General features: G+C 35.6%; 1 protein-coding gene across 6 annotated transcripts; it reads left to right on the forward strand.

The window, feature by feature from the left end:
- The first annotated feature begins 295 nt into the window (after positions 1 to 295).
- Positions 296 to 15145, forward strand: Chico (insulin receptor substrate 1 chico). Of its 6 annotated transcripts, none has more exons than XM_078176482.1 (10): positions 296 to 2216; positions 3001 to 3146; positions 3244 to 3529; positions 3921 to 4016; positions 5623 to 5925; positions 6637 to 7049; positions 7135 to 7550; positions 8723 to 9137; positions 9396 to 9528; positions 10244 to 15145. In XM_078176482.1, the coding sequence occupies exons 1-10, from the start codon at positions 1832 to 1834 to the stop codon at positions 11158 to 11160; spliced, it is 3510 nt and encodes a 1169-aa protein (XP_078032608.1). In that variant the 5' UTR covers positions 296 to 1831; the 3' UTR covers positions 11161 to 15145. The 6 variants fall into 6 exon arrangements, with proteins under 6 accessions (XP_078032608.1, XP_078032606.1, XP_078032607.1 ...); XM_078176480.1 differs by having other exon boundaries at positions 9288 to 9528; positions 10244 to 15144; XM_078176481.1 differs by having other exon boundaries at positions 7138 to 7550; positions 9288 to 9528; positions 10244 to 15144.
- The last annotated feature ends 10417 nt before the right edge of the window (positions 15146 to 25562 follow it).

Raw genomic sequence — 25562 nt, forward strand, 5'->3', positions numbered from 1 at the left:
TCGATTATTGTGAGAAATAGTCAAGCCACAGGTTCTTGATCGCAAGTGACGCGGTATTTGTCGCTCGCACGCGGGCGGAACGGGGAAGAGAGGGATGGTGGGTACAAAAGGAGACCGAAATTTTGTACCTCGAGCAGATGCGATTATCATGAAGAAATTTCGCGCGTGCCTGATCCGGAGAAACCGTGCACGTTGCTGTAAGGTTATTAACAGCACCGTCAGCCTCGCTCGTCTGTGTTTTCTTCCGTAAAGTGCTCGGAACACAGGGGTGTGGAAAGAGAAGTGCGTGTTCTCGCATCGACCTGGAATGCAGCCGTGTTTTGATGTGCCTAGGCATTGCGCATGAAAAAATCCTCCTGCCCTTGACAATAGCCTATTTACCCGAATCATACCGCCTTTATACTGCGCCGACCAACGATAACAAGGGTTCAACCACCCACCTGCGTGTGCGTCGCCTGCGTGTCCCTCTCTTTCTCTACCTCTCTACGTATTTCCTCTAAACGTACTCGCAAACGAGCAAACAAACGAGTGGCCAGGAACGCGCGCGCGCGCGCTCACGCTTCCGCGTGTGTTGTATGCACGTGAACACGCCCGCGTGTGTCTGTCTCTCTCTCTTGTATCGTCTCGTGTGTACAACCGTTTCTTTATATGTGCCGACTGCGTGTATGTATACGCGTCAACCATTGTGGACCACGCAGTAAATTGTGTTATTCGACGCGATAAACAGGTGCACGAGCCTTGTTGCCCAGAAAAACAATTCTCGGAGGTTCCGCTGTTCACCTGATAAAGATACTCGGGACGAGTAAATGCGAGAGACGTAAATGCTGACGAATAATTTTTCAACCTTAGATCCAGTGTGTAAGACGCCTAAAGTCCTAAAAGTTTTGGGATACACTGGGGTCACGAATTCTGGCGGGCGAAATTCGAGGAAAACGTGGGTGACAGGTGGAACTCAGACCTTCGATGAACCGCCATCGCGGAAAGCTCAGCAAGTACGCGGTTGTGTTTTACCAACAATCCGATGTAAATTGTTTTACGACAGTCATCGGTGCGAGTAACAGTTTCGGAAATCTTCAAACGTCTGCAAACGTGTGACTTGTCGATAATACATACTTATATCCTCGCCCTTTGTACGTACGTGTGCGACGCCCTTAGTACACGTTGAGTACACATGCACCGTGGTGGCGTGTTATTGCTTATTTACCCCCGACACGTGCTTCCACCGTTAGCGTGCTTCGAGTACAACGATATCGACGGCGACCTTTTCACGATAAAAGCAAGACGACAGGCACGTTCTGCGTAATCAAACAATACGGGAAAATCGCGCGAGTTTCAAAAATCCTCTACCGAATTTCCGGCATGTGTGTGAAAGTTGTGAAACGTTGGTGGACCAACTCTGGTAACTACGTTGCGTTTCTCGAATAATAACCATCCGAAACGGAAGTGTTTCGTCGGCGACCTTTCAACGATAAAAGCAGGACAACCGACACGTCGTACGTAATCGGACAATACAGCGAATTGCCGCGATTTTCAAAAATCTTCTACCAAATTTCCAGCATGTGTGTGAACGCGATGAGACGTTATTGGATTTACTCGGATATTTTCGTTGTGCTACTGGAGTAATAACCGTCCAATCTCTTCCGAAAACGTGGACGGGAGTTGCAGACATTCTGCTACGATGAAACGTCGGGATAACATGTTCTTGTGCACGATGCATACGATGAATTGATCACCAACGACGCGCCGTACCATGTAAATGGTACAAAATAGTGTCACTTGAGGACTCGCAAGATTCTTCGCAACGACGGCCTTTTTGATCGTTACCGCAGCGATGTCTTCGGGCAGGGGTATAGTCTCCCCTTCAGGAGGTCCCATTGTTCGCTGCGGACATGTAAAGAAATTAAAAACCCAAAAGAAGAAATTCTTCGTTCTAAGAGACGAGGCGCCAGGATTCCCTGCTTGCCTCGAATATTATGATAGCAAAAAGAAGTACGAGAGCAAGCAACCGCCGAAGCGTAGCATCTTGCTAGACAGCTGCTTTAATATCAATAAACGCGTGGACACCAAACATAAGCACGTTATCGCGTTGTACACGAAAGACGAATGCTTCTGCTTGATGCTCGAGAACGAAAAAGAGCTGCACGAATGGCTAAAGGACATGCTTTTACTTCAGAGCGGAGATGTGCCCGAAGGAGAGCAACCTCGGCCTATATTTGGTAATGTGCTATTACGGTTTGAATTAGAATTAGACCGCATATTGGAGACGAACGTATCACGCGTAGAAAAACACGTTGGCATTTCTCGGGAAACGTTTCCCCTCGGTGTTCCAAAATCCGAGTGGCATCAAATACCGATGTTTTGATGTTTCGGACCTGTTGTTTACCTGTTTGTTTAAATTCGTCACTATCTGTATTATCAGGCTGACAAATTAATGTTTTTGGCGGTAAATATGAACAAAATTTTGTAGACAACAATTTCTCTTTCGAATACTTGTTTGATCATATTAATATGATCTAATAAATGACAAATTTATAATTTTTTTTCTTTTCTTTCCTTTTTTATCTGCAAGGACATGATTAATTTTAGATACATATACACCAGTATGTTTCTGTTTGCGATATATGTATGTAAACATTTATATGATTCTTGAGTATAATTTATTATATTCATGAAACAATAATCATTGAGGACAGAATTAAATAAATAACGATAATATACGTTTCGATTGTTTATATTGAAATTAGTAGTGTTGATATTCATAAATTAGATTTGAAAACAAATTGCAAATGTAATATTGACTGAAATTATGTTTTTTTAACTTTTACTGATGAGTATAGTTCATAAAATCTGGAAGATTCTCTTTTGTATTTGTAATACTATAATTATGTAATTGAGTAATATATTTCTGATGAAAAGAGAATAATGATAATAATTGGTTTCGCAGCACTATGTTATATATTATCAATTATAGTGAGATATAAACATAATATTTTATTTCAGAACATGTATGGCAAGTTACAATGCAGAAAAAAGGACTTGGTGAACGAAAGAATATTCTTGGTCCCTATAGGCTATGTTTAACTGATCGCAAATTAAGTCTGGTGAAAATTGGGGAATCGGATAGTTCAGATACTCTTGATTTTCCTGTAAGCTCACTATCTTAATAAATGACATAGTCTGAGATTTCTGAAGGAACATTTTCCACTTAAGAAACATAAGTAATGGCATATTTCTATTTCATAGCTGGTTTGCATCAGACGATGCGGGCATATGGATCGTATCTTCTATATGGAAGTAGGTCGTTCAGCAGTTACCGGTGGTGGAGAATTGTGGATGGAGGCTGAAGACAACAACATTACACAAAATATGCATGCTGCTATCCTGAATGCTATGACTAATTCTAGAATCGACAAAGATGATGTGGGACCACAGCAAAGGATGCGTAGTTCTTCAGCAACTGAGGCCACAAAACCAATCTTTGTCCAACGGCGTCATGCTGGGCAAAAATTCCATAATTTTTCTCTCCTAGGTAAGCTTAATATTAAGAAATTATTCATGCATTTTGACTTATTATCAGTTATGGTCTCTTGCAATTCCTTATCACAATTCTTAACTACAAAAACACTCTTTCAGTTATGTATATAGATTTATTGCACTTTCATAATATTTTAGTGTTTTACTTTTTATTTTGAGCACTTACCACTTAATGCAATAAAATATCACTGTACAGACAGATATCATCTTCATATAAATTCCTTTTTGAATCCGTGTGTAAGTTTTTACCCAAGACATTGGTCTCTACTATGATCCAATACCATAACTGCACTATATTATATGCTTTAAAGATTTCAATTGAAACACAATATGTACAACCAGAAAGTCAGCTTCAGAGTAACACATATGGGTTGCGGGTATTACAGAGGAACACAGGACGCACAAGGAGCAGGTGGAAGCAGTCCAAGAACAGGAGCAGTCTAATCAGACTCAGAGTACCTCTTCTTGCAATACAGTCACGGGTCTGTTTTTTGTCATTGTAGTTGTACTGCTTTATCTTCTTACGTGGGCGTTAAAGGTTGACAATTCAGGATAATCAGATTTCTAAGAGAATTATTGTTTCAGTAGCTTATATACATTTGCTAAAATGATACTATTAAGTCATTATTGTGTTTTTCAATGGATCGTGTCATTCATTTCTTCAATTGTGATCAAATGATGAAAGGTATTTATGTTTTGCCACATGATTGGTAAAACTTCCAATATCATCATAAAGTAAATCTGAATTCTTATATTCAAATATTTAATCAATTGAATCTCGTATTGGTATTCAGAGTGATAATTTGTGACTGTGTAAAATTATTACAATGATTTTATAACAGTCCAATTCTATCAGAACATTTATAGGATTTTATCGATTATTCCGTACACGCGAAAGTTTCTAGTATTTGCACAGTATGTTTCAATACTGTTCGCGTTGTATACTTACGAAGGATACCGCATAGAACGGAATTGTGACCTTTGCACTCTTTTAAAAATAAAATATTACGATTCATTAGAAATTTATATTATTTTCTGTTAAAAAGAAAATATTTTTGTTGTCAAAGCCAATATGCAACGATTGTTCTTTCATTAGTTGAAAATGTTTTTTGAATCTTAGATAATTATTTACAAAGGAGTACTATCATCAATTGTAATGACCTTGAAATGTGTTGTGAAGATCAATGTCGCGAGAAACTTACACGTTTAATCACAGTTTGATTTTAATTTAAAAGATTTTAAGGTGTTTCCCAATCTACATCTCTAATATTGTTATCTGTAAGATATGTAATTATCATAGCCTGTTTAATCCGAACCTAGCTAGCCACGACTATGTGTTTTATGAATATAAAAAAAACATTCTTTGAATCGATTGGAAAACCTATCATGTTGTCATAAATATTGCATCAAAAATTCGGATGAACTCATTTTAGCTGTTTTTATTATTGTTTTCTAATACGCAATACGTGAATGACATAAGTGGACAAACTGAAATAGAAACGACCATAGTACAAAGTTTATGTACTATGTTTCTTCTTGAAAGTTCGCATGAATCACAAAAAATAAACAACACGTGCAGTTTGGATTAGATTATTATTTGTTGAATATAAATATTACAGTTATACACTCTAGAAAATTATGTTGAAGTATGTTTTTAAATCAAATGTAGCATGTAGTTTGTGAATTGAGTGAACAAGTTATTTGTCTGAAACTTAATCTTGCATTGCAGTTTAATTATCATTACTGTATTGTGAATTTAATGCATCAGTAACAAAAATCATAAGGTGAAATTTGTTTCAGTAAAAGATTAGAAGGTGATATATAATTTTTAGATATAGAACAGAACTTCTATTTGGTACTGCAATCTAATTGTAAATAATCTTTTGCAAAACTAATAATTCTGACCCTTCTATTCTACCGCCGCAGATACATAAATTAAATTACTCGATTGACATTGACCTTTGTAACGTATTTCCAGCAAATTCTAGACAGCGCGTTACTATTAACATCGTAAGAGATAAATTTTATGAACAATATGTAAAAGGAAGAGAAGTAGTTGTATGCAAGTGAGAGCTGTATGGTTTGCAGCCGTTGCTGGTACCGGGGCTGGAACTGCTGGGATTGCCTCGACTAATACCAACTGTGCCACTACCACTAGACGTCGTCATTCGGTAGCGAGTCATCCCAATATCCTGAATAATTCCCAATCCATTCATGTTACGACAACGACTACAACTACAACAACAACCACCTCTATCACCATCACTACGACCGCTACCGTGACCACCACAACCACAACCGCGACAATATCCCATCAGAGAACCCTGTCGCTGCCCCTAGCCGCCGTTATTATCAATCAAATGCAATCATCTAAAAGATCAGTTTTACGCTGTATGTATTTTTTTTGGTCATACGATAAATCAGCAAAAGACTCTTTGTTTCTCTTTAAGTGTCTCTGCCTCGCTGCCTCCTGTTTTCTGTTCCACCCTCAATATCTACTTCTCGATCCCTTTGATCGTTCCTAAACAATCGCAACAAAAACTGCCTAGCCAGATCGAATACTATCGCTGCTTCGTTATACAATGTTCTAGTTCTCCGCGAGATTCTCACGTTCTGCCGTAGACATGTCGGACGCTTCTTCTCGCATGCATCAATTGCACGACAAATCATAACAAGGTTTCGCTTTTTTTCTTCCGTTTTTTCGTCGCGGAGAGCGACCATCGGCATATTTGCCGCCGCGTGTCTTTCGAATAATAGTTTCATGCGTCATTTTCGTTCTCTTCGTATGCGACACTTTCTTCCCTGACTGTTTTTTTGCAACGCCTTGTGCATCGGTGACATTTTATCTGGTTTCTTCAGTCGATTTCAAACAATCAATTTTTGATCACTATTCATTGCTTGTACCCAATATATATGTATAAATGAATAACATACTGTATACATGAATATGCATATATATATACATATATAAAGTTTTTATATGGAATTATTTGGAAATGCAAACGAACTAACCGCTGCTATGCTGGGAGGATGGATGTTTTTCAAATTTTATTTTCTGGGTTATGTGTCATGGGACTATGTGACTGATTATTGCTGTTTTAGGTCCGAACGGGCGCGACAGATGCGACAGTTTGCCATCGAGGGCTCGCACCACCAGCGAAAGTCATCCTACGACGATACTGAGTCATCCTAGGAATACTCACTTCGTACCTCACATATTGAGACCCCATTCGATGTGCGGGGGAAGACCCCTTTCCTATTCACCACCGATCAATTCGATGCCTATCAGTCCCGCTTCCGTAGCCTGTTCCACGGATTCTGCGGGATCGTCCCTTTCGATGGACGATGGTGGTGAAAGCGCTTTAGAAGAGAGCACGGTATCGAGATATGGACACTCGTTAACACCTGACGAGCCGGTCATATTAGAGGAGAACGGCGACGATTATGCCGCCTGGTCCATATCGCACTCGCATAATAAATATTCGCCGAACTTTAAATCTCATTCTCCTTCCCAGGTGGGTGGAGGTTTACGCACCATTTATGTAATTACAAAGCAACGAGTCGCGATTTAACGTCTACAATTTTTGCTGTCTTTGACAGCAGAGTTCCTATATAGATATGTACAGTCCTTGTGGATCGAGTCCTGGCCGCAGCGGAGCCTACATGCAAATGAGTTCAGGAACAGGACACTCGCATTCACGAGCCTCATCCTTAGTTGAGGAGAGTAGCACTTTACCAGAGGGTTATGTACCTATGGCGCCCGTTGGCAACAACGGATACGTCGATATGGATCCTTCGCATAGTCATAACGGCCATTTTCCTGATGATATGTCACAACACGGTGGCAGTCCTTGTTCTGTCACTTCTGGTACACCCAGCACGGACTTACGATTCTCCGAATATCATTTGGATAAAGTGTCGAGTTTTCTACCTCCTGGGGACGACTTAACTAGACCAGTTAGAGCCTATTCCATCGGTTCTCGACCGGAACCTTTAAATAGGCACCGTAAAAATAGGTATCGAATTCTATATGCATGCTGATCAGTTAATAAGTATGTTACATTCTCTCTATAAACAAAATACGAATATGCAATTTCTCAGTATTGACTACTACTATTCAATGTAGTCCCTGATCATCCGTAACCATTTACGATTTTCCTTATAGTACTTTATAAAATGAAGATAAATAATTACGATTTTGTAACTAATTGTTCATAGAAATAGCAATTTTATTCATCCAACAAAGACAATAGGGCTTCGATTGAACATAGTATAGAATTTGATGAATTTATTAATAGACTTTTAAACAAGTTCATTCATCAGTGATTTTCCTAACCTCATTCTTAAATTCTATATACTATCTAATGACTGTGCGATTTGAGGCATTTCATCTATATACAGTAATGTGCAAAGATTTTTTACTTTACTATACACGAGAAGCTCGAAAAAGTAGACTTTGTTAAAGTTATTTTTTTTACATTCTTTGTCACTTCAAATTTTTTCATGTTTCCCCCTGACATTTTTTTTATTATCTATGGCAATATACGATTCCCCCATGCACTAGAATTGGAATTAGTTATACATCAATAATGATACTGCTTTTATATAATCATTAATTGGTTGAAAAACATCTCTTTTAAAATATAAGTTAGGAGAATGCGTAACTTACTTATTGATTGACTTTTCAATTAGTGTAGTACGTCTTTTTCTTTTAAATCTAAAATTTTTATGTAAGATGCTGCAACTTAATTTTTTCTTGAAGTACTGTGGAAAGTGTTGACTCCTTTACATAATGAGAAGGAATTCGATAACGTGGAAAAGATTTTGGAGGATGTTTAAAGAGATGATCATTGGTTCTTACTGAATTAGTAATTCAAAGTTAAGCTTAGAATGCTGCATTGTTGGACATTGGAAAAAATAAGAGAAGGAGCCGGTCAAATCTCAATGACGTGATAATTTGATTAATCTCACTGATCATCACTTCGAATATCTGTGCATACAAAAATTTGTTCCTTTTTATCTATACAGTGACGTAAAATTAATATCTTGTGTGTTTAGTGTGGTAGCACTCTGTTCTGAAACTTGTAATGGTTTTGTTGTGAAATTTCGCAAATATTGTACGGTATAAATAAGTTCATTCTGTGTATTACACAGTATGAATATGTGTTTAATCGTCTATTTTTCATAGGTTGGATATTACTCAACAAGAAGCGAGTCGAGTGAGAGCATTCTCTGTAGGCAGTAGGTCGAAGAAACCTGAGATTGGAAGGTTTGCGAATATAATAAACGCAGCAATGTCAGCTGGCTCTGATAACACAAGTTCCAGCAAGTCGAATTCAGCACCACTGCTGTCTAGCTCTTGGGGACATAACTCTGGTTGTTCTGTAAATTCGGAGCGTATGGAGGATTTGATGGAATTGGACTTCACCAAGCCTAGTATTTCTACGACTTTGAATTCATCACCTTCGTCATATTCGCAGTCACAATCACGGTCATATTCTTATTCTACTGCCAATGACACCAGTTCCTATGTTGATATGTCTCCTGGACAACCGCCCTCATCGAACATGGCTCCTTATGTCGATATGAGCCGCATAAATAAGGTATTAAGATTATAAATGTTTACAGATTTTAGTAAAAAAGTAAATGAATCTTTTTGTGTAAATCGTAAAAGTAGTGAATGCAATGAGATCATATAAATATTTATTAATTCTAGAGAATTGCCGTTGAATTTTAATACTTCCATTTTTCAGATCAATCGTAATAACAATAATAATACAATCACTGCCAATCAAAATCATAGTCACATACATATATCATCTTCTGCTTCTACACATAAACCTATAATTACTACTTTGAAGCCGGTGGAGGAAGCAGAAGCGCCATATGTAAGAATGGATGGAGCAGTCGAAGATTGGTCCCAATGCAACACAAGTCCTAAACAAATTTCGTCACCCATGCAAGAAGAATGCGTGCAATCAAATGGACCACCAGGTATAGATTCTTATGCATTTAAAATTCTATGTATTATAAAAGTCAGAAAAAAGTTTAGTGTCTTGGAGAATATTACTTATTAAAAATATCACTTATGGAAAATATTTTAAAGTCTTTTCGACGGGGAAATGGTGCGGATTATGAACACTTTATACGGGAAATAAAAATTCAAAAAGATGTCCTATAGTAGAAAATTTTAATATGAAGAAAAATTGAGATTTACTGAATTGGTAATTATTACATCGACTGTCGCGACGATCTTATGTGTTTGACACAATTCTTCATCCATTTTTAAAGCTAATTCTTATCATAACGCATCTGTATAATCCGAAGCTTATTAGAATTTACAGAATCTCAAAAGTTTGAAGATGTAATCTTCATGTTCCATTTTAAATTTTCGTGTAACGCTAATTATACGTTTGCATAAATAAAACGGAACTTAACAATTATTAATACACTTCGCAACTACTGTTTGAGCCAAATAGAAACTCTTATTGTCAATAAATCAATAATTTTATTAAATTGTAGACATAAACATTGTTTTGCGAATAAATAACATGCTAATCAAAAGTACGACATGCTTGGAATAATCTAGTATTGTCAACATATGTAAATTACAATTCAAGACATTGTTATAACGTTGATTAACCCCGACTATAAATTTTTGTATCTTAAGATAAGAGCTACTTAATTACTGAATCGTAATGAATTTTAGGCGTGACCAGAACTGCACCGGTTGATCTTCCACGGCGGCCACATGTCGATTATGTTGATATGAATTTTAAATCAAGAACAATTCTAGAACAAGATTACATGAACATGGACATGAGTAATCGAAACAATCGCAAAGCAACACGGACAGATATTCGTAAGGAAAAGTTACGTTCCCAACCGATTGCGATTCAAGCGGGAAACAAACCTTTAAAAACACCTAATTTCTTACCCTTGAATGGAAGTCCGGAATCAGAAAGTTTAGCGAGTACGCCTGCGTCGCCTCCGCGGGCTACTCCAACAGGTTCCTCAGCAACGATCTTCCCATTCTCTCTGAATAGTCCCCAGTCACCCGAAAAGTCTTTTGGTTATCAAAAAAATAACGAGGAATCTTCGGCATTGACTATGACTAGCAAAAGCGATCGAGCGATTGTAGAATCAGCGAATAGGGTGAATTCTGTTTCGGTGACCGAAGGAAACAGTTTGTCGAAAGTAATCAACGATAGACCGACTAGTCCAACAGGAAAGGATAACCGAGTGATATCGAATCTGTTATCGTCACAAGAGAATATGTTGAACTCTCTAATGAAAAACTTCGCCGATTTGACCGTGTCGAAGCCTCGTTTGATAACCGCGTCTCCTAACACCAGTCCCACGTTATCTGGGTTCAAAACAACAGAAACCACAGAAAAGCAGCCGACGTCGCCGAAAATTCCGGAAGAAACACCGACACCTACACCTACGGCTACGTCGAGTCCATTAGAGAATGAAAATGTTGATAAACTACAGTCTGATGCAACAAATTTGCACTACGCTAGCCTTGATCTTCCTGAGACAGGAAGCGTGGCGCCAGTATCGCCAGCTACTCAAGACAGCTTCAATTATGCTGAAATCGACTTCCAGAAACTTAAGCCAAATTAAACGTCATCTCAGATGTGAGTAGCTGTATCGGTGTACCGTGTTGTAGCGTGACAGAGTGCGGATGAATGGTGAAAGCAAACAAGTAAATAAAATATTAGATCATCTGGAGGGAGATCCATATTTCTTTTTATATTTTTAGAAGATGAGATACAAAGACATAATCACAACCATTAGTTGCCTATGATATATCTGAACCACGAAGCCAGAGTGTATTCATTTGTTTTAAAATGAAATTTTACGCTTTTTTCGTAACAAATCTTTCAGTCTTCCTACTGATGTAAATAATTTTTTAAAAGTCGTTTTTAACACTAGATTTACGGAATCCGTCAAAATGACGGGTCACTGATTTGTTAACGTACCATTATTCAGATTTTAAAGATACATTTGTTGCTTATTTATCGATTATATTTACTATAATTATTTATATTTATTCATTTATCGATTACATTAACGATTAGAATAGATCGTTACTTTCATAAACATATATAAAACGGCTGCTTTTATTACTCCGTAAACCTAGTGTTAATATAACGATGCAAACATATACTGTAACGTACACTTTTCATGGTGCAATCGTGTCAAATGATGAGAAAATTTCTACTTCGAAAAAGGAGATCTTCCATTAGAGGACAGAGAAAGCTCTGTTACAAATTATATTTTTAAAAACTACTAAATTATTACCGTTCACAGTGCCGCAATTTGGTACTATAAATTTTAAGCTGTATTGATTTTTTACTTTGACGAATAACATTCTTCAATATATTGTTTCACTTATGAAGAATAAAATGATATATTATAAATAAAATATATCATTTTATTCTGCAAAAGTGAAACAATATATTGAAGAAAGGGAACAACAAAATAACCCTTATAAAAAGTTTTGTTGTTCTCTTTTAAATTTTGAAAAGCATGACCACTTTTTAGGGTTGTGTTGGCTCAGATATATTATTCTGTAATTTGTAAAGAACGAGAAAAAATATATAGAACAATAATAGTTGTGATTATATTGTATTTCACCTCCTTGATATATGTATAAAAAGAAATTCGTTTCGACTCTGAGACGGTAATTAACTTTTGGCGAATAGAAAGAATGAGTAAAAGAGAGAAATAGAGAAGTGTACTTGAGTAAAGAGGAAAGAGAGTTCGTGGGTTTCCCATGCTGATCCTTCCTGCTGCGAGTTTGCGCAATGCAACAGTCATCTGCGCTTGGTCCGTTTACACGTGTCTAGGGGTGCTGGATTGACTCATTGCCTTATCTGTTATTAAATAACTAACAGACATGGCAATCGATCGTTCCAACATTGGCTGAGTTTGAAGTACGAATCGTCAGGATGTTAAATACGAATTGTACATAGAAAATTTCTTTTAACCAAAATTGAATCATGATCGTTTTATCCATCGTATGGTCCTGACTTTTCGTAAGCTAGATTGGTGCCCACACTTCTGATTACGCGAAATCTGATGTTGTTGTTTTTTTACCCGCATGTAGCAACTGTTTGTTATAAGAATTTTTGAATTCTTGATATTGGAACGTTGATTTGTTTCTTTATTTTCTTTTTTATTATTATTATTATTATTATTATTACTATTATCATTATTAATATTATTATTTCTTTTTTTTAACGAACTATTTGTGATGAGGATTGCCGATATTATCTGTGAATTTTAAATTTTATCTTGTTCCTTCTGTTTTTCTTGCTCGAATCTTATCGACCGTAGTAAGACTCTAATACGAGCGGAAATTGTTTTTGTTTGGCTGAATCTGAATAGTATTTATCGGCTCCATCGCGAACGTATACTTTTTAGATTCTAGAGTGATTATCATAATTGTTATTGCTAATCATGTTATATTTTAGTAAATTTGATTGGAGATCGTGCGAGCACGACACGTTATCAGAAAATGGGTACTAATTAAGATCGCTCGAGTGCGGTGCAGCTGGCCAATGCTGGATCGATACAATTCACCGAGAGTTTCTATTTCAAACTGGTAGATGCTCCCTAATACGAATTATAAATAGGTGTTATCATGCTTTTTCGTATAAAATTATAAAACGACTGCAATTAACGGCGCAGTCACGTGCGCTTAAATGTCACACACATTGGACACATACACAAGCATTTACAGGGTATTCTGTAAAAGATGGTACAACTGCAAAGAAAGGGAGAGAGAGAGAGAGAATGAGAGAAATGATTGGTTGTGTAAAAAGAAACAAAAGAAAATTGTAAAACCAATCTTACAATGTTGTTGCCGAGAGTAGAAGAGAAAAATATTTCATAATATTGTTGCGGAGGCTTCTGCTTCTCCTCGCCGGTGAACACATTTTATAATAAAGAACCGGGGATGTAACTATTTATTTACAATAACAATTAACAGTTGTAACTATTAAGTCTGTAATATGTCGTTAATCGTTATACGTCTTCTCTTTCTGACGTCTTGGATCGATTTGCCGATCTTCTTCTCGTCGACAACTATTCTGTTGACCGGAAACCAGAATCCACGATTCGGAAGTCGACTTCTCTTGATCGAATGGTTCCAATTGAAATCTTTGTGATGCTCTCGGAATATCGCAGGGGAGGCAACTTCACTGCTGTCATAATTTCATATCGTCGTAACAATATTATCATGTTTTATGAGTTTGATTTTATGACATACTTCTCCTCGCATACAGTTTAAGGATAGTTCGGTTATAAATTATATCATATCGTGTATATACATATGCATTGTCTAACTGATGCTGTATATATACGTGTACGCGTATGTATGCGAATTGCATACATATGTATATGTATATATATATAGCATTGCTAAGTATATTTAATGATGAATAAAGCAGTATGTATTGCTGTTCTTCATTATACATATGATCCTTCTGATGTGATTCCTTCTTCTTTGAAGGTTTTCTTTTTTCACGAGACGCGTTTATTGTATCGGCGCGGCGTATGATGATGATGTTGTTTATGTGTACATTGTCAGATTTAAGATTATTTCGACTGATGCTAGAACTAACGTAAGTCTTTTATTTAATTCGAGGCACAAGTCGTCTACATTTTTTCCGTTGCATATTAACAGAATGTCCGTCCACTCAAAACAGAATTCGCGTTGTATAATTCCTTTTTAGTTTCTCGGTGAAAAGAGTTTTGTTTGATTTTTCAAAGAAAGGAAAGCTATTAACAATGTAAATATAGACTCTCCAAACTTGGAAGTTGGAAGAATTTTATTTGCCGAATGTAGTTTGTATGACGTTATTGTTTTTACAAAATCTTCGGAATAATGAATTTAAATATAATAATGTTACGTTAATGCCAAATAAGATACTAAATATCGTTAATACATGAGAAATCAGTATTCATTTTTCATTAGAAGGCAAGTGCATCCTTTTTCAAAGTAACGGATCCATAAGCTCAAGTTAAGTAGGTAACTGCTAGCGCATCGTTTCTAGTATTGTATCTATAATTTCTAAATTAATGATTATATTAATAATAAAAAACAATAATTTATAATTTATTTCTTAATTACGGAGGGATTACTGTGAACGCTTAATATACGAAGGTAGTGGATTGGCTCTTTGAATTTTAACTTGAAAGATTAGATGTCCAATCTTGTTACAAACTTTATAGTTGTAAAATAGGACGCTTTTTTGAACGTTCTCGTAAACATCTTTTTGTTCCTTAATTTAACATATCATTTCGAAATTTTATAATCTAAATTTAAGAGAAGAATTCCTTAATTTGACATACTATTTCATCATTTTTTAATTAAAATTTAAAAGATAAACGAGACCTTATGGTCGAGAATTATACAAAATGATCAAATTTAAGTTGAAATAAATAATTGTAATCCATGTTTTATAAAAATCACAATCCTTAGATGGTTATTTAAACTAAGATAATCGTCTTATTTCCACTTTAACAATTGACAGTTTCTATAATATTTCTTCTGATAACAAGCTAATGAACCTAAAGTCATAAGTATAACAATTTTTTCAAATATCTAAAACTTAAATGAAAAATGATATATTTTAATTAATATAAAACGTATTTATTTACAATTACTTCACTGTTTAAGCAATTTCAGTTAAAATGCAGTGACTGTAGATTAATTAAACGTTACTTTGGATTTCATTCTTTATGTTTCAAATAACTCCTAATCATAATATTTATAGTATGATGTATTAGATCACCAAGAATAAGTGACATTGAAAGATCAAACGTACAGAAAAAAAAGGTAAGTTGTTATATGTGTATTAAGTAAATTCATAATCGGATTAGCCACATTTATAAAAGTTGCGTTGTAAATAAAGGGGGTAGTTTTTCTTTATGTTCATTAATAATCGGAAGTTTAAAAAAAGAACAATTTTTTTAACATTATACTATATGACACGTATTTTGTTGAGATGTTAAAAGAATCGGTTCACAAAAATTTAGGGGTGGGCGAGTATTTCGGGTACTGGTCTGGTATTTTTCTCGATTCGTAAGTTACTGATGCTACTTGCACTACTTGACCCGACTTCGATATAGGCTACTCGGGTGTCTAAAGCCTTTGGACCCTTGACCTGATCCGTTCACATTCAAACCAACCCGAGGCTCGGGTATCCGCTCCCCTATATAAAAGTCACATTGGTTGGAATAACAAAAAAAGGATAAAACCATTATGCTTTTCAACTTTGTTATCGAAATTTCATGAGTTACTATTACCTTTTATCTTTTTACTATATTTGCTAAGTGTTTTCGTAAATACTGATTTTCTATAGTTACCTTAGAGCTGTTAATCTTTTGTCAGATTTGTTTGTTCGACAGTTTTTCGTACGATACTAAAAAAGTAGTATCGTCTCTACTAAACGTTGCCACGTGATGAACGGACATCCAATAAAATTTTCTCTGACACCTTTTAACACTTAACTGTGAATAACCAACGTTTCTTCACACGAAAAGGAGTAGGTATTTGAAGTAATAACTTTTAGACCCTGTTACGGTAGCAGTTATAACAAATAATATTTACAGTAGAATGTGTCAGACTCTGTGTTCGCAGTTAAGGGTTAAAATAGAATAATATTCCTCAAAAGACAAGATTTTTTTGAAATGTTAAAGTGACTAGTATATTACAGAATGTTTCATAAAACTTTTCCAAAACTTACAATTAATTTAAATGACAAAGTAAATTAAAATATGCTGCTGTTTTAATTATTTACAGCATGTAAATAAATTGTTCCTCTAACTCATGCCGTACTTCATATTTTATAGTTTTAATTTTCTAGTTTTATAGCTTTAATTTTTGCATCAGAGCTTATAACGAAACTGTAAATAATTGGTGACGGATTATGTAATAGCGAGAAGGGTGCTGACTCATTAGACATCTGCTGACGCGCGTAAAAGGTAGTCACACGAAACTGGATTATTGGATCATTGGAACTTTGTCCAATAGATTCATCTGTCATCAATACATTCGCCACCGTCGTCATTAGCGTACATAGTTATATATTCATTGTATTTACCGTACTAGATACATCGTATCCTGTTATAAAATATGATAAAAACGTTGTTAACGAGATATTCTTTAAATATTTGAAAGGAATGAGTTAACATATTTCTTACGCGAAACACAAACACGTGATCGTGTCAATAGTAAATTAATAAATGTATGCATGATCTTAAACCAATAAATTCTCGTGTGTCGAATCACCCTCGGGAAAGAATAATCAAGAAAATTCACTTAATTTTCCACCCGAAGTTTTCCAAACATCTAATATCGCGAACCGAATCCAGAATAATTCCGTGTGGCAATCAATTGCGCGAAGCAAATAAAAATCGTAGCCCCGAATGTTCCTTTGCTATCCGGTAAATCGCTTGAACAGCACTTATGCTGTTGTTAGCGTCTCTTTGGATCTCATTAACGGGCCCAAACAGACGTGGTTCGTCTAGCATCGTTAAATCCGTAGGCCTGCTTAACGCGTGTAGCCTCTAAACAACGATAACCGAAAAGTCACGATAAATTCCGTTGACGTGGACCGGCTTTGCCGTGAATGTCGAGCGGATTACGTGCCGACAGAGCGAAAAGGGGGATGAAGCGTGTGTGTTTACGGAAACTGTTAGAATTCTATACGCCTGAAGTAGCCTCCCCACTGCGTTTCCCTTATTTGCACCAAATTGGCCCAACCCCGTCGTCACGGACGCGTCAAGGTACTTAACTGCAGGTAAACATACCCTAAATCACGTGCCGGGATAAAGGGAAGAGGAGCGGGCCTGCCTTACTCCCTCGTAAAATTGCCTGTATCGCGAGCACCTATTGTTGCGTCCTTGTGTAAGAGTCCGCTTCTGTGTACAAGCTAGGTCTTTGCTCATATTACAGCACAGGTATACAGCCCTAGGTGCTACCAAAGTATTCTTTCTGATCTTAAGCCAGCCAGGCGACTGCATTTGCGTATTTTTCGAAATTACATAACGTTTATATTTCCATATTAAATACGTAATCTTTCAATTGTTCCCGACTGAAATGCGTCAAGCTCGGAGTTCGCAGCTTGGGGGGTTGGCATGCACGGTTTCTCTCAATTTTTCAAATTTCGGTTTCCATTAGGTTGTTGCTTACGAATTGTTGGAATCTTTTCTAAGACTGAGGTAATCGTTTAGTTATCTTTTGGACGATTTTAGAATGATGCAACGGAAAGTACTTATTGCGTACGTCGTTTGCAAGCTAGAGTTTTCAACCCTTCGATTGCCGACGCGACGCATACAGTGACACCCGAAAGTATTTAGACACCAGTGTAACTAAAGAAATGTATATTGAAAGGAAATAATCTTTCACGGTATATTAAAATTTATTGTATACATGTGAAAATACAGCAAACTTTCGATTTAGTATAAAAGGTTACCTTCATAATTGAAAAAAATATAAAGTTAAGTTTAACATTTCTATCGTTTAAAAATATATTTCAAGAGGTCAGAAAATGACTTTTTGTTAGCGGTAATCATATAACGTAGTTAGATCGGTTATTTCATCTTGTAGAAATATAAATGAGGATGTTAATATAAACATTAATATTAGATCATAATATTAATACATAGAATTAATATATAGAATATTCACAGAAGAATTCCACAATTTTTTCAAATAATAGTAAAATAAAATAACATCTTATTTTAATTTAAGAATGTGTTCAGCTCTGCTTTTATCACTGGAATCGCATAAATTGCTATAATTATTATCAAGTTGAAATAGTTTTACATGCAAGGAATTTGTTTTCCCTAAATACATATTAGTTTTACTGGATTTTACTAGATTTTTTATATTATATTTTTGATGTGTTCAGTCCGACAAGTTCCCTAAACTAAGTCACTTCATCACTTAATGAATAATTTATTTTAATTGTAATTTTTCTGATTGTATATCATGTGACTATTACTGTTCGAACTGGAAAAAGCAGTTTGACAATATCCCAGGCCTCCCACCCTCACTGTAAATAATATTTATTATGGTTGCGTAATTTTATGAAACTATACCTAACTAAACTACATGTGTCAAAGCAACATGTAAATTAAAGGTATAATCTATTGTTAACAGATTTCGCGCGGTATAATAAACACATACACTCGTATGAATTACAGTTATAGACTCAAAGTAACTTCTACATTTTTAATAAAATTTAAACAAAAATATAGCAAATATATAGCATACTTGTTTAATTCTATATTAGAAACAATAGAAAATAGATATATACAAATATATCTTTTTGTTAAATTTTCGTTTTGATGTCTGTAACAATGTAAATAATGTACAAATAATAAGATGAAAAGAAACTGTAATAGATGGTAACGTACGTCAAGGAATTATTTATACCATTCACCACATTATCATATTGTGTGTACCGATTAACACATTGTGAATAGTGCAAATAAATGCATTTGCAGTACCGATTTATAGAATGGTCTAATAAGTCTGCAAAAGCGAACATAAGTGAAAAGTCTTTACAAAAAGATACAGTTTCAAAGTTAGTAAATATTCCATTTCTTAATAATTGCTGCTTTAGTACAGAATTTTGAACCCATTTTCTCAATTTTCAAAATGAATACTCGAACAAATTGCTAATAAAATATGCTCTCTCTTTAAATACTGTTTAAGAACGTTTAAAAAGTTCTGATATTATTAAGAAAAATACTGTTGCATTTAGAAGAGTCTATAAAATCGTTCTGTGTAAATATGATTTATATAATTTTTACAGCTGATAAGAAAACGAATTGGAAATTAATTTTACCAAATGTTCGCTAGTAAAGTTGTGTCAATCCCTATCCGATGAGGTGTCATCCTTAAAATTGTTTCGTTGGTATTTTTCCTATTTTATTTTCTATGATCCTAAACAGATTTGGATCTGTTAGGGTACTCATAAAAAGAAGATTAACATTATAGTTTGATATTCGTAATATATTTGTCAAGTAAAATTATCTAAACTATAATGTTAATCTTCTTTTTATGAGCATCCTAACAGATCCAAATCTGTTCCAGATTCGAGAAAACAATAAAATAATTTCCTATTGAATTCCATGATATTTTAAACATATTTTATCCATTGTTATAAAATCCAGAGACTACTTATGAAGGTCTGAGTTTTAGTGGTATCTAAAGGGTCGCGTGTGCCGTAAAATCTTCTCCACTTTCGCTCACCTTTTATTGGTCAAGAGGCTGAGGCAATTCGTGCAACAATATCCATTTATGGGAAGACGTAACCACCCTCGAATACGGGCAAGCTGATTGCCGCTGAGCTGATTAAGGAGCGACCCGTTTTACGAGGGTTTCGTTGACATGTCAACCACCGAACTTTTGCTGCGCATGTACGAGATACGTGGGTGGAGCTGAAGTAGGCGTCGCGACGCCGGTGGCCGGGCTTCTATAGGTACTCACACGAAGGGAGGAAAGATCGATTCAGATATTTTCAAGGAGAAAAGCTACCATTACTGCGGGCTCCACCATCTCGTCTCTCAGCCACTAAGGTGTTCTCATTTTCTCATGCAACGTTAATGTTGTACGCGATGTTTATTCAACTGTTCGTCTATCGAAAGTATTTTTCAACGGAAATCTAATCGAACGAGAAATGATTTCTGCAGGTGAAACGTATCTTTAGTTAGAATTACGATTAATCGTTATCACTAGACTGTGGCAAGAATTATAGTATTTCGATTTTTCAAGTGGAAGAAAATATATAAATTAATAGAGTCTAGTATCATTTTTATTCTACTCGACGAAGGTTACATTTCTTTAATTCTAATTCTCGTAAAGTGACGTATGATAGAATGAGAATTTTAGTAAAGATTTGCAGTTTTCTAATGACTATTCAGTAAAATAACAAATCGAAATTTTACGGAGGAATGTAAAATTACTCGGATGTCTTTTGTTTTGAAATCTTGGAACTGGCACTTGTTTCATTAGTAAGTGAAATCAAAAAATAATAATTCTTTGTTCAGTTTCATACATTTATGTTTTACTATTCGTTTCGAACACAATTTAGTTATCTTAATCTCTGTGCATTATCATTACCAAAGATATTTGTTTTTGATTTGATGAAAACGTAAATTATGCAAAGTTTAAGCATACAATTCATGCGTACAAGTTTATTTTGTATAAAAATCTCCAATTTAGTAATTAAACTTGTTGTTAGAACATAATGTCGCATTATTTCAAAATGCTATTTTAATATATTAAAATTTCACCCCTTTGTTAGAGACAGTGACAAAATGATATTTGTATAAAATATGTATTCTGATCTCTTTTGTAAAAACACTGTCAAATTAAAATTTTAAAAGATGTATTTTAACATTACTGATAGAAGTAGAGTTCAATTTATACGTATGAATGTTACTACTGTAATACATTAAAATGTGTTTTTATATCCCCTTGGTAAAATCAGTGAAAAATTGTTTGAAAGATATTTCTCGACACCTTTAGCAAATCAGTGTTTAATACAAACTTTAAAATATGTCTCTTCAACTGTTTGGTTGGGGTGAAATAAATATATGGGGTGAAATAAAAATAGGGTGAAATAAAGATTTTATAAGACATCTATCACTCCATTGGAAAAATAATATTCAACACTCCCAAAATGTAATCCTCCACTGGTAAAAATATAGTAAAAAATGAATCTCTGTGATAATTCCAATTAGGATTTGGAACAAACGCGTTCCTTCCGAGCACCCTCGTTCATTCCCTGAGATCACGATTCCCAAATCTGTGCAAGCAACGACAAAAAAAAAAAACGCTGCTCCCTGGAGAATCCGCACGAACCGTTCAACCCCCCACCGGAATTTACAATACAGCGCGTGGCCTGTTCCGCCCTGTATTACCGTGGACAAGGTCCCGCTGAAAGAAAGATACGCTGGATCATTAGGGTGCATCAGCAGGGCCCATAAGACGAGCAGGCAACGGTGCGCGCGGCTACCTTACAGGACTTACGACCTTGGGGCCGTGCCGCCAGGCTAGAGAAGCCACCCACCGGCAACCGTTTTAATGAAAATAAGTAATCTCGCAAACAGGAATTGTAGCATCGTAAACGGTCGCGCAATGACCTCGTAAATATGAAAGTTTCCTGGCTGGCCTCTCTCGCCTTTCTTCCTCGCTTCCTCCTATATTTTTCCCACTCTCTCGTCATCTCTCAGCCTCTTTTTCTGCCTCTTCTCCTTCTACCGCCCTTCCCTTGCGTGCTGCCCACTCTTGCTCGGCCTGCTGCTGCAGTTTACTGCAACAGTCCCGGCCCGTCGTGAAAGTTGGGAAAGAACGAGCCCGGGGACCGGGAGCGGGAGAGAGACGATCCGAGCTCGACGAGAAAACCGGGGGAGGGGAAGGGCGAGAGGAACCAGAGCATAAAGAAGCGGAATGGGTATTCTGGACCCCATTATAGGGCCCATAAAACACCTTTCTAGGCGCGTGGCTCCAAGGCCGTGCCGGCACTCGGTCTTCCGTCCCTTTATTGCCGGCAAGTTCGGTAGGTCGAAGGTGTTGGGGTCGCGACAACCCTCGGCACGGATTAATGCGAGGTTTTTGTCTCGTGTCGCAAGATTCTTATTTGTTTAGAGAAATTGTTGTCGAACGTAACCTCAACGTTTCGATCGAGATTATCTTCCTTTCCTATACTACGTAATCAAATGTATTATGATTTGACTGCGGATTTGTGGATTTGGGAGCGAAATGAGGGGATGAAACGCAGAACAATGTAACAGTTGTCGATGGACAGAAAATAATTGTTCGGAAACGACAGCAATTTCGTCCATAACTCAACAAATCATTTTTCTTCTGCTTTTATTAATATTGTTATATAGAAGAAAATTATAAAGTTAGTTTTGCGTACACCTTAATTATTGAAAAATTGATTAACCCGTTCAATCTTTACCCATTGTGGCCGAGAAGCACATTGCTTTTCGTGGAATTTGTGAACAATGTCATCATTATATGATTTGCAACACGAACGTAATGTAAGAATAAGTATTGCGATCTGTATGGTGTTTATAATGCGAATAAATATAATGTTTTATTATACTTTTTCATTTTAGTCCTAATATTAATGGGAAAAATACTCAATTTATGGAGAAATGATTTATGTTTACGTTAGTCTTATTCTTACACTGCTTTTGTATTTATTCAGATTTCTAGCAATTTTTAAAGTAATGAACGTTCAGAGCAATATTTAGTAAATTCTTTGTATATTATATTATGTATTATAGAATCCATCATTGTCTCGTAAGCCCAATGTTAGCAGTAGTGATCGAAATAAACAGTTATAATTCGTTTCGAAGAAAATGTTGTTCAAACTTTTAAGTTTCGTTTCATAAAATATATATTTATGTATGTTTATAAATATTTATATATATTTCTATGAATAACTATGTTATTTAAAAGGTGTTCTCATGGAATTACTACTTTCGTATCTGTACAATAAAAGTCTCTTTGAAACAAGTCCCCTTAATATGTTTATTAACAAATTCGCAAACGTTGACACGAGTTCACGTGATTTGAAATTCTATTACGGGTTGCCGCTGACGTGAATTCACGTCATTTTATATTCTGTTAAAGTAAGTATAGCAGATATACAAATTATAAAAACCATTTTATTTTAAACAATAGATAATTGCAACATTGATATTTCAAAGCAGATTTTGCTATTTATGTCCTCGCGAATTATCGGTTACAAAACTTAATAATTAAAAGAAATTACCACATTCTAAGCATCAATTTCAGATGCTTATTATTATTTGTATTTGCTATAATAATAAAGCACCCAGTTATCTACCTGTTACAAACCTTGATCACCAATCCCTATTATAAACAAATTTTCAATTTTTAATTTTTCTGCTCAAAAATAATAACTTTCAAGAACATTTCTTTATCTATTCTGATCAAACCATTATAATGGAAAAATGTCTTTCAAAATAGTTTTATAGTCAAAGTTCAAACACTAAAAAGTTCTATAACTTCTTCAAGTAAATAATTTCTAAATAATTTCCAGTAAATAGGCATTATTAGATAAATTGTTAAGATATCTTCAAGAAAATGTAAAGCAAGTGAGCCGTCCAAGAAAAGAAAGTTTCGAGATAAAAGGCAAGAAAATAGTGTAAAAACGAAGCTGGAGAAGCCGAGGAAGGAAATGCTTCAGGAGTGCGCGTCCTTGCAGGAAGCGTTGCAGAACCGCACAGTGAAACCTGCATGGTAGTTGCTCCCTGGCTTGGAGATCTCCACAGAGTTCAATCCGTCAATTTTTCGAAGGGCGTCGTCAGATGGCTATTATGACGGCACTAAACAGATTCGTCAACGCCACGCGACCGTGTCCCTGAGAACTCAGGGCCAAGAGCAGAGTCCCTGAAGTCCCTCGAAGAATGTCTGTCGCTCCTCCGAGCATCCGGCGTTCGCGTGCCGTGCATTCTTCTCGAGGAGCGACGAGAATGGATGACCTTCCGCGATACACTTGTTCGGGATTCTGCGGGATTTCTCGAGGAAATTTCAGCAGTAACGTTCCTTCGGGTGGATCCGACGTGTAAATGCTACTATTTGCTACTTTGAAAATGAAGCTGAGGATACAGGGTGACCAAAAAGTTACTTAGAATTGGGAAACGAGGAGTTCTTGAGGTCGTTTGAAGTAACTTTTTCCTTGGCGCAAATGCAATCCGTGGCTTTGTTTGAAAATTGTTAACGAAAAACAGTGACCAATGAGAGACGAGCTTGGCAGACGGACGAGCTGACGAAGCGCAATTTCGCTCCTTGGTTCGGCTGCTGTGTAATAGATGACTTCGCCTCTTATTGGTCAATGTTTTTCGTTGATAACTTGCAAAAAACTCGCGAATTGCATTTGCACTAAGGAAAGCGTTACTTCATACGATTTCAGATATCCTTCTCGATTCTGCGTGACTTTTGGGACACTCTGTATACACTCTGCAAGTCTCGCCACAATTTTCCTGCATTTTCACTAATTTGATAAAATATTGTGTTGAAGTTAATTGACATTTAATCGTTATCAAATGCAAATCGCGAGTATTGACCAAAAAATATGCATTCTATAAATAATTAACATCACTTTAATACTTTTAAACAATTTTATTTGTGTTTACTTGTCAATCGATGCATCCTTGTGTTTTCTTTAGAAAAGTATTTGCGTACTTATAGTGACGTCTATTAATATTCGGACACTTTTTAATAATTTTTTTAAAACTGGACAAAATGATTTGAATGTTTTTTAGATGACAGAAGGACTAGAATACCAGACCGTGAATAAACTACTTTGCTATGATTTTACTATTACTTGGAATGAGAAAACAAATGAAAAAACTCTCGTTTGTTAACATTTATCTGAGCTTATGATGAAAATTAAAAAAATGTTCTAATTTTTTAAATTTCGATAAGTTATATGTATAGTGATAATGTCATCGAAATTGGTTAAGGCAAAGTCAAGTTGCAAGCGTTAAAATATTTCAATAACCTGCAAATATCTCACATTAATTGGTCGATGGTGTCAAACATCGATTTCGCGATTTTTAATTGTTTACAGCTCATATCAAATTCAGCCGATTTCGATGAAATTTTCAACGTGCATACGAAAGATCGAATTTCCAAAACGTATTCATTAAATTTTCGTTATAGGTTTGAGTACACAAGTTAAAATAAAATGAGAGTATTTATTTTCCTTTATCATTCTAAGAACTAGCAAAATTTAAAAAAAAACCATTCTAGCAATATCTGGTCCTTTTATCATTTAAAGATAATTCAAGTCATTTAGACTAGTTCTAAAAAACGTACAGCATTTAAAAAGTTATCAGTTTAAATGAAACACAATCAGTATATTTTTATTAACAAAGGAGTCACGTAATATAAAGCATAAAAATTAGTAATTAAATTGGATTTGTTGTTACAAGATGAGACTCAAATAGTCCCACTT

The sequence above is a fragment of the Augochlora pura genome, chromosome 3 (genome assembly GCF_028453695.1).
Source record: "Augochlora pura isolate Apur16 chromosome 3, APUR_v2.2.1, whole genome shotgun sequence".
Classification (NCBI taxonomy): domain Eukaryota; kingdom Metazoa; phylum Arthropoda; class Insecta; order Hymenoptera; family Halictidae; genus Augochlora; species Augochlora pura.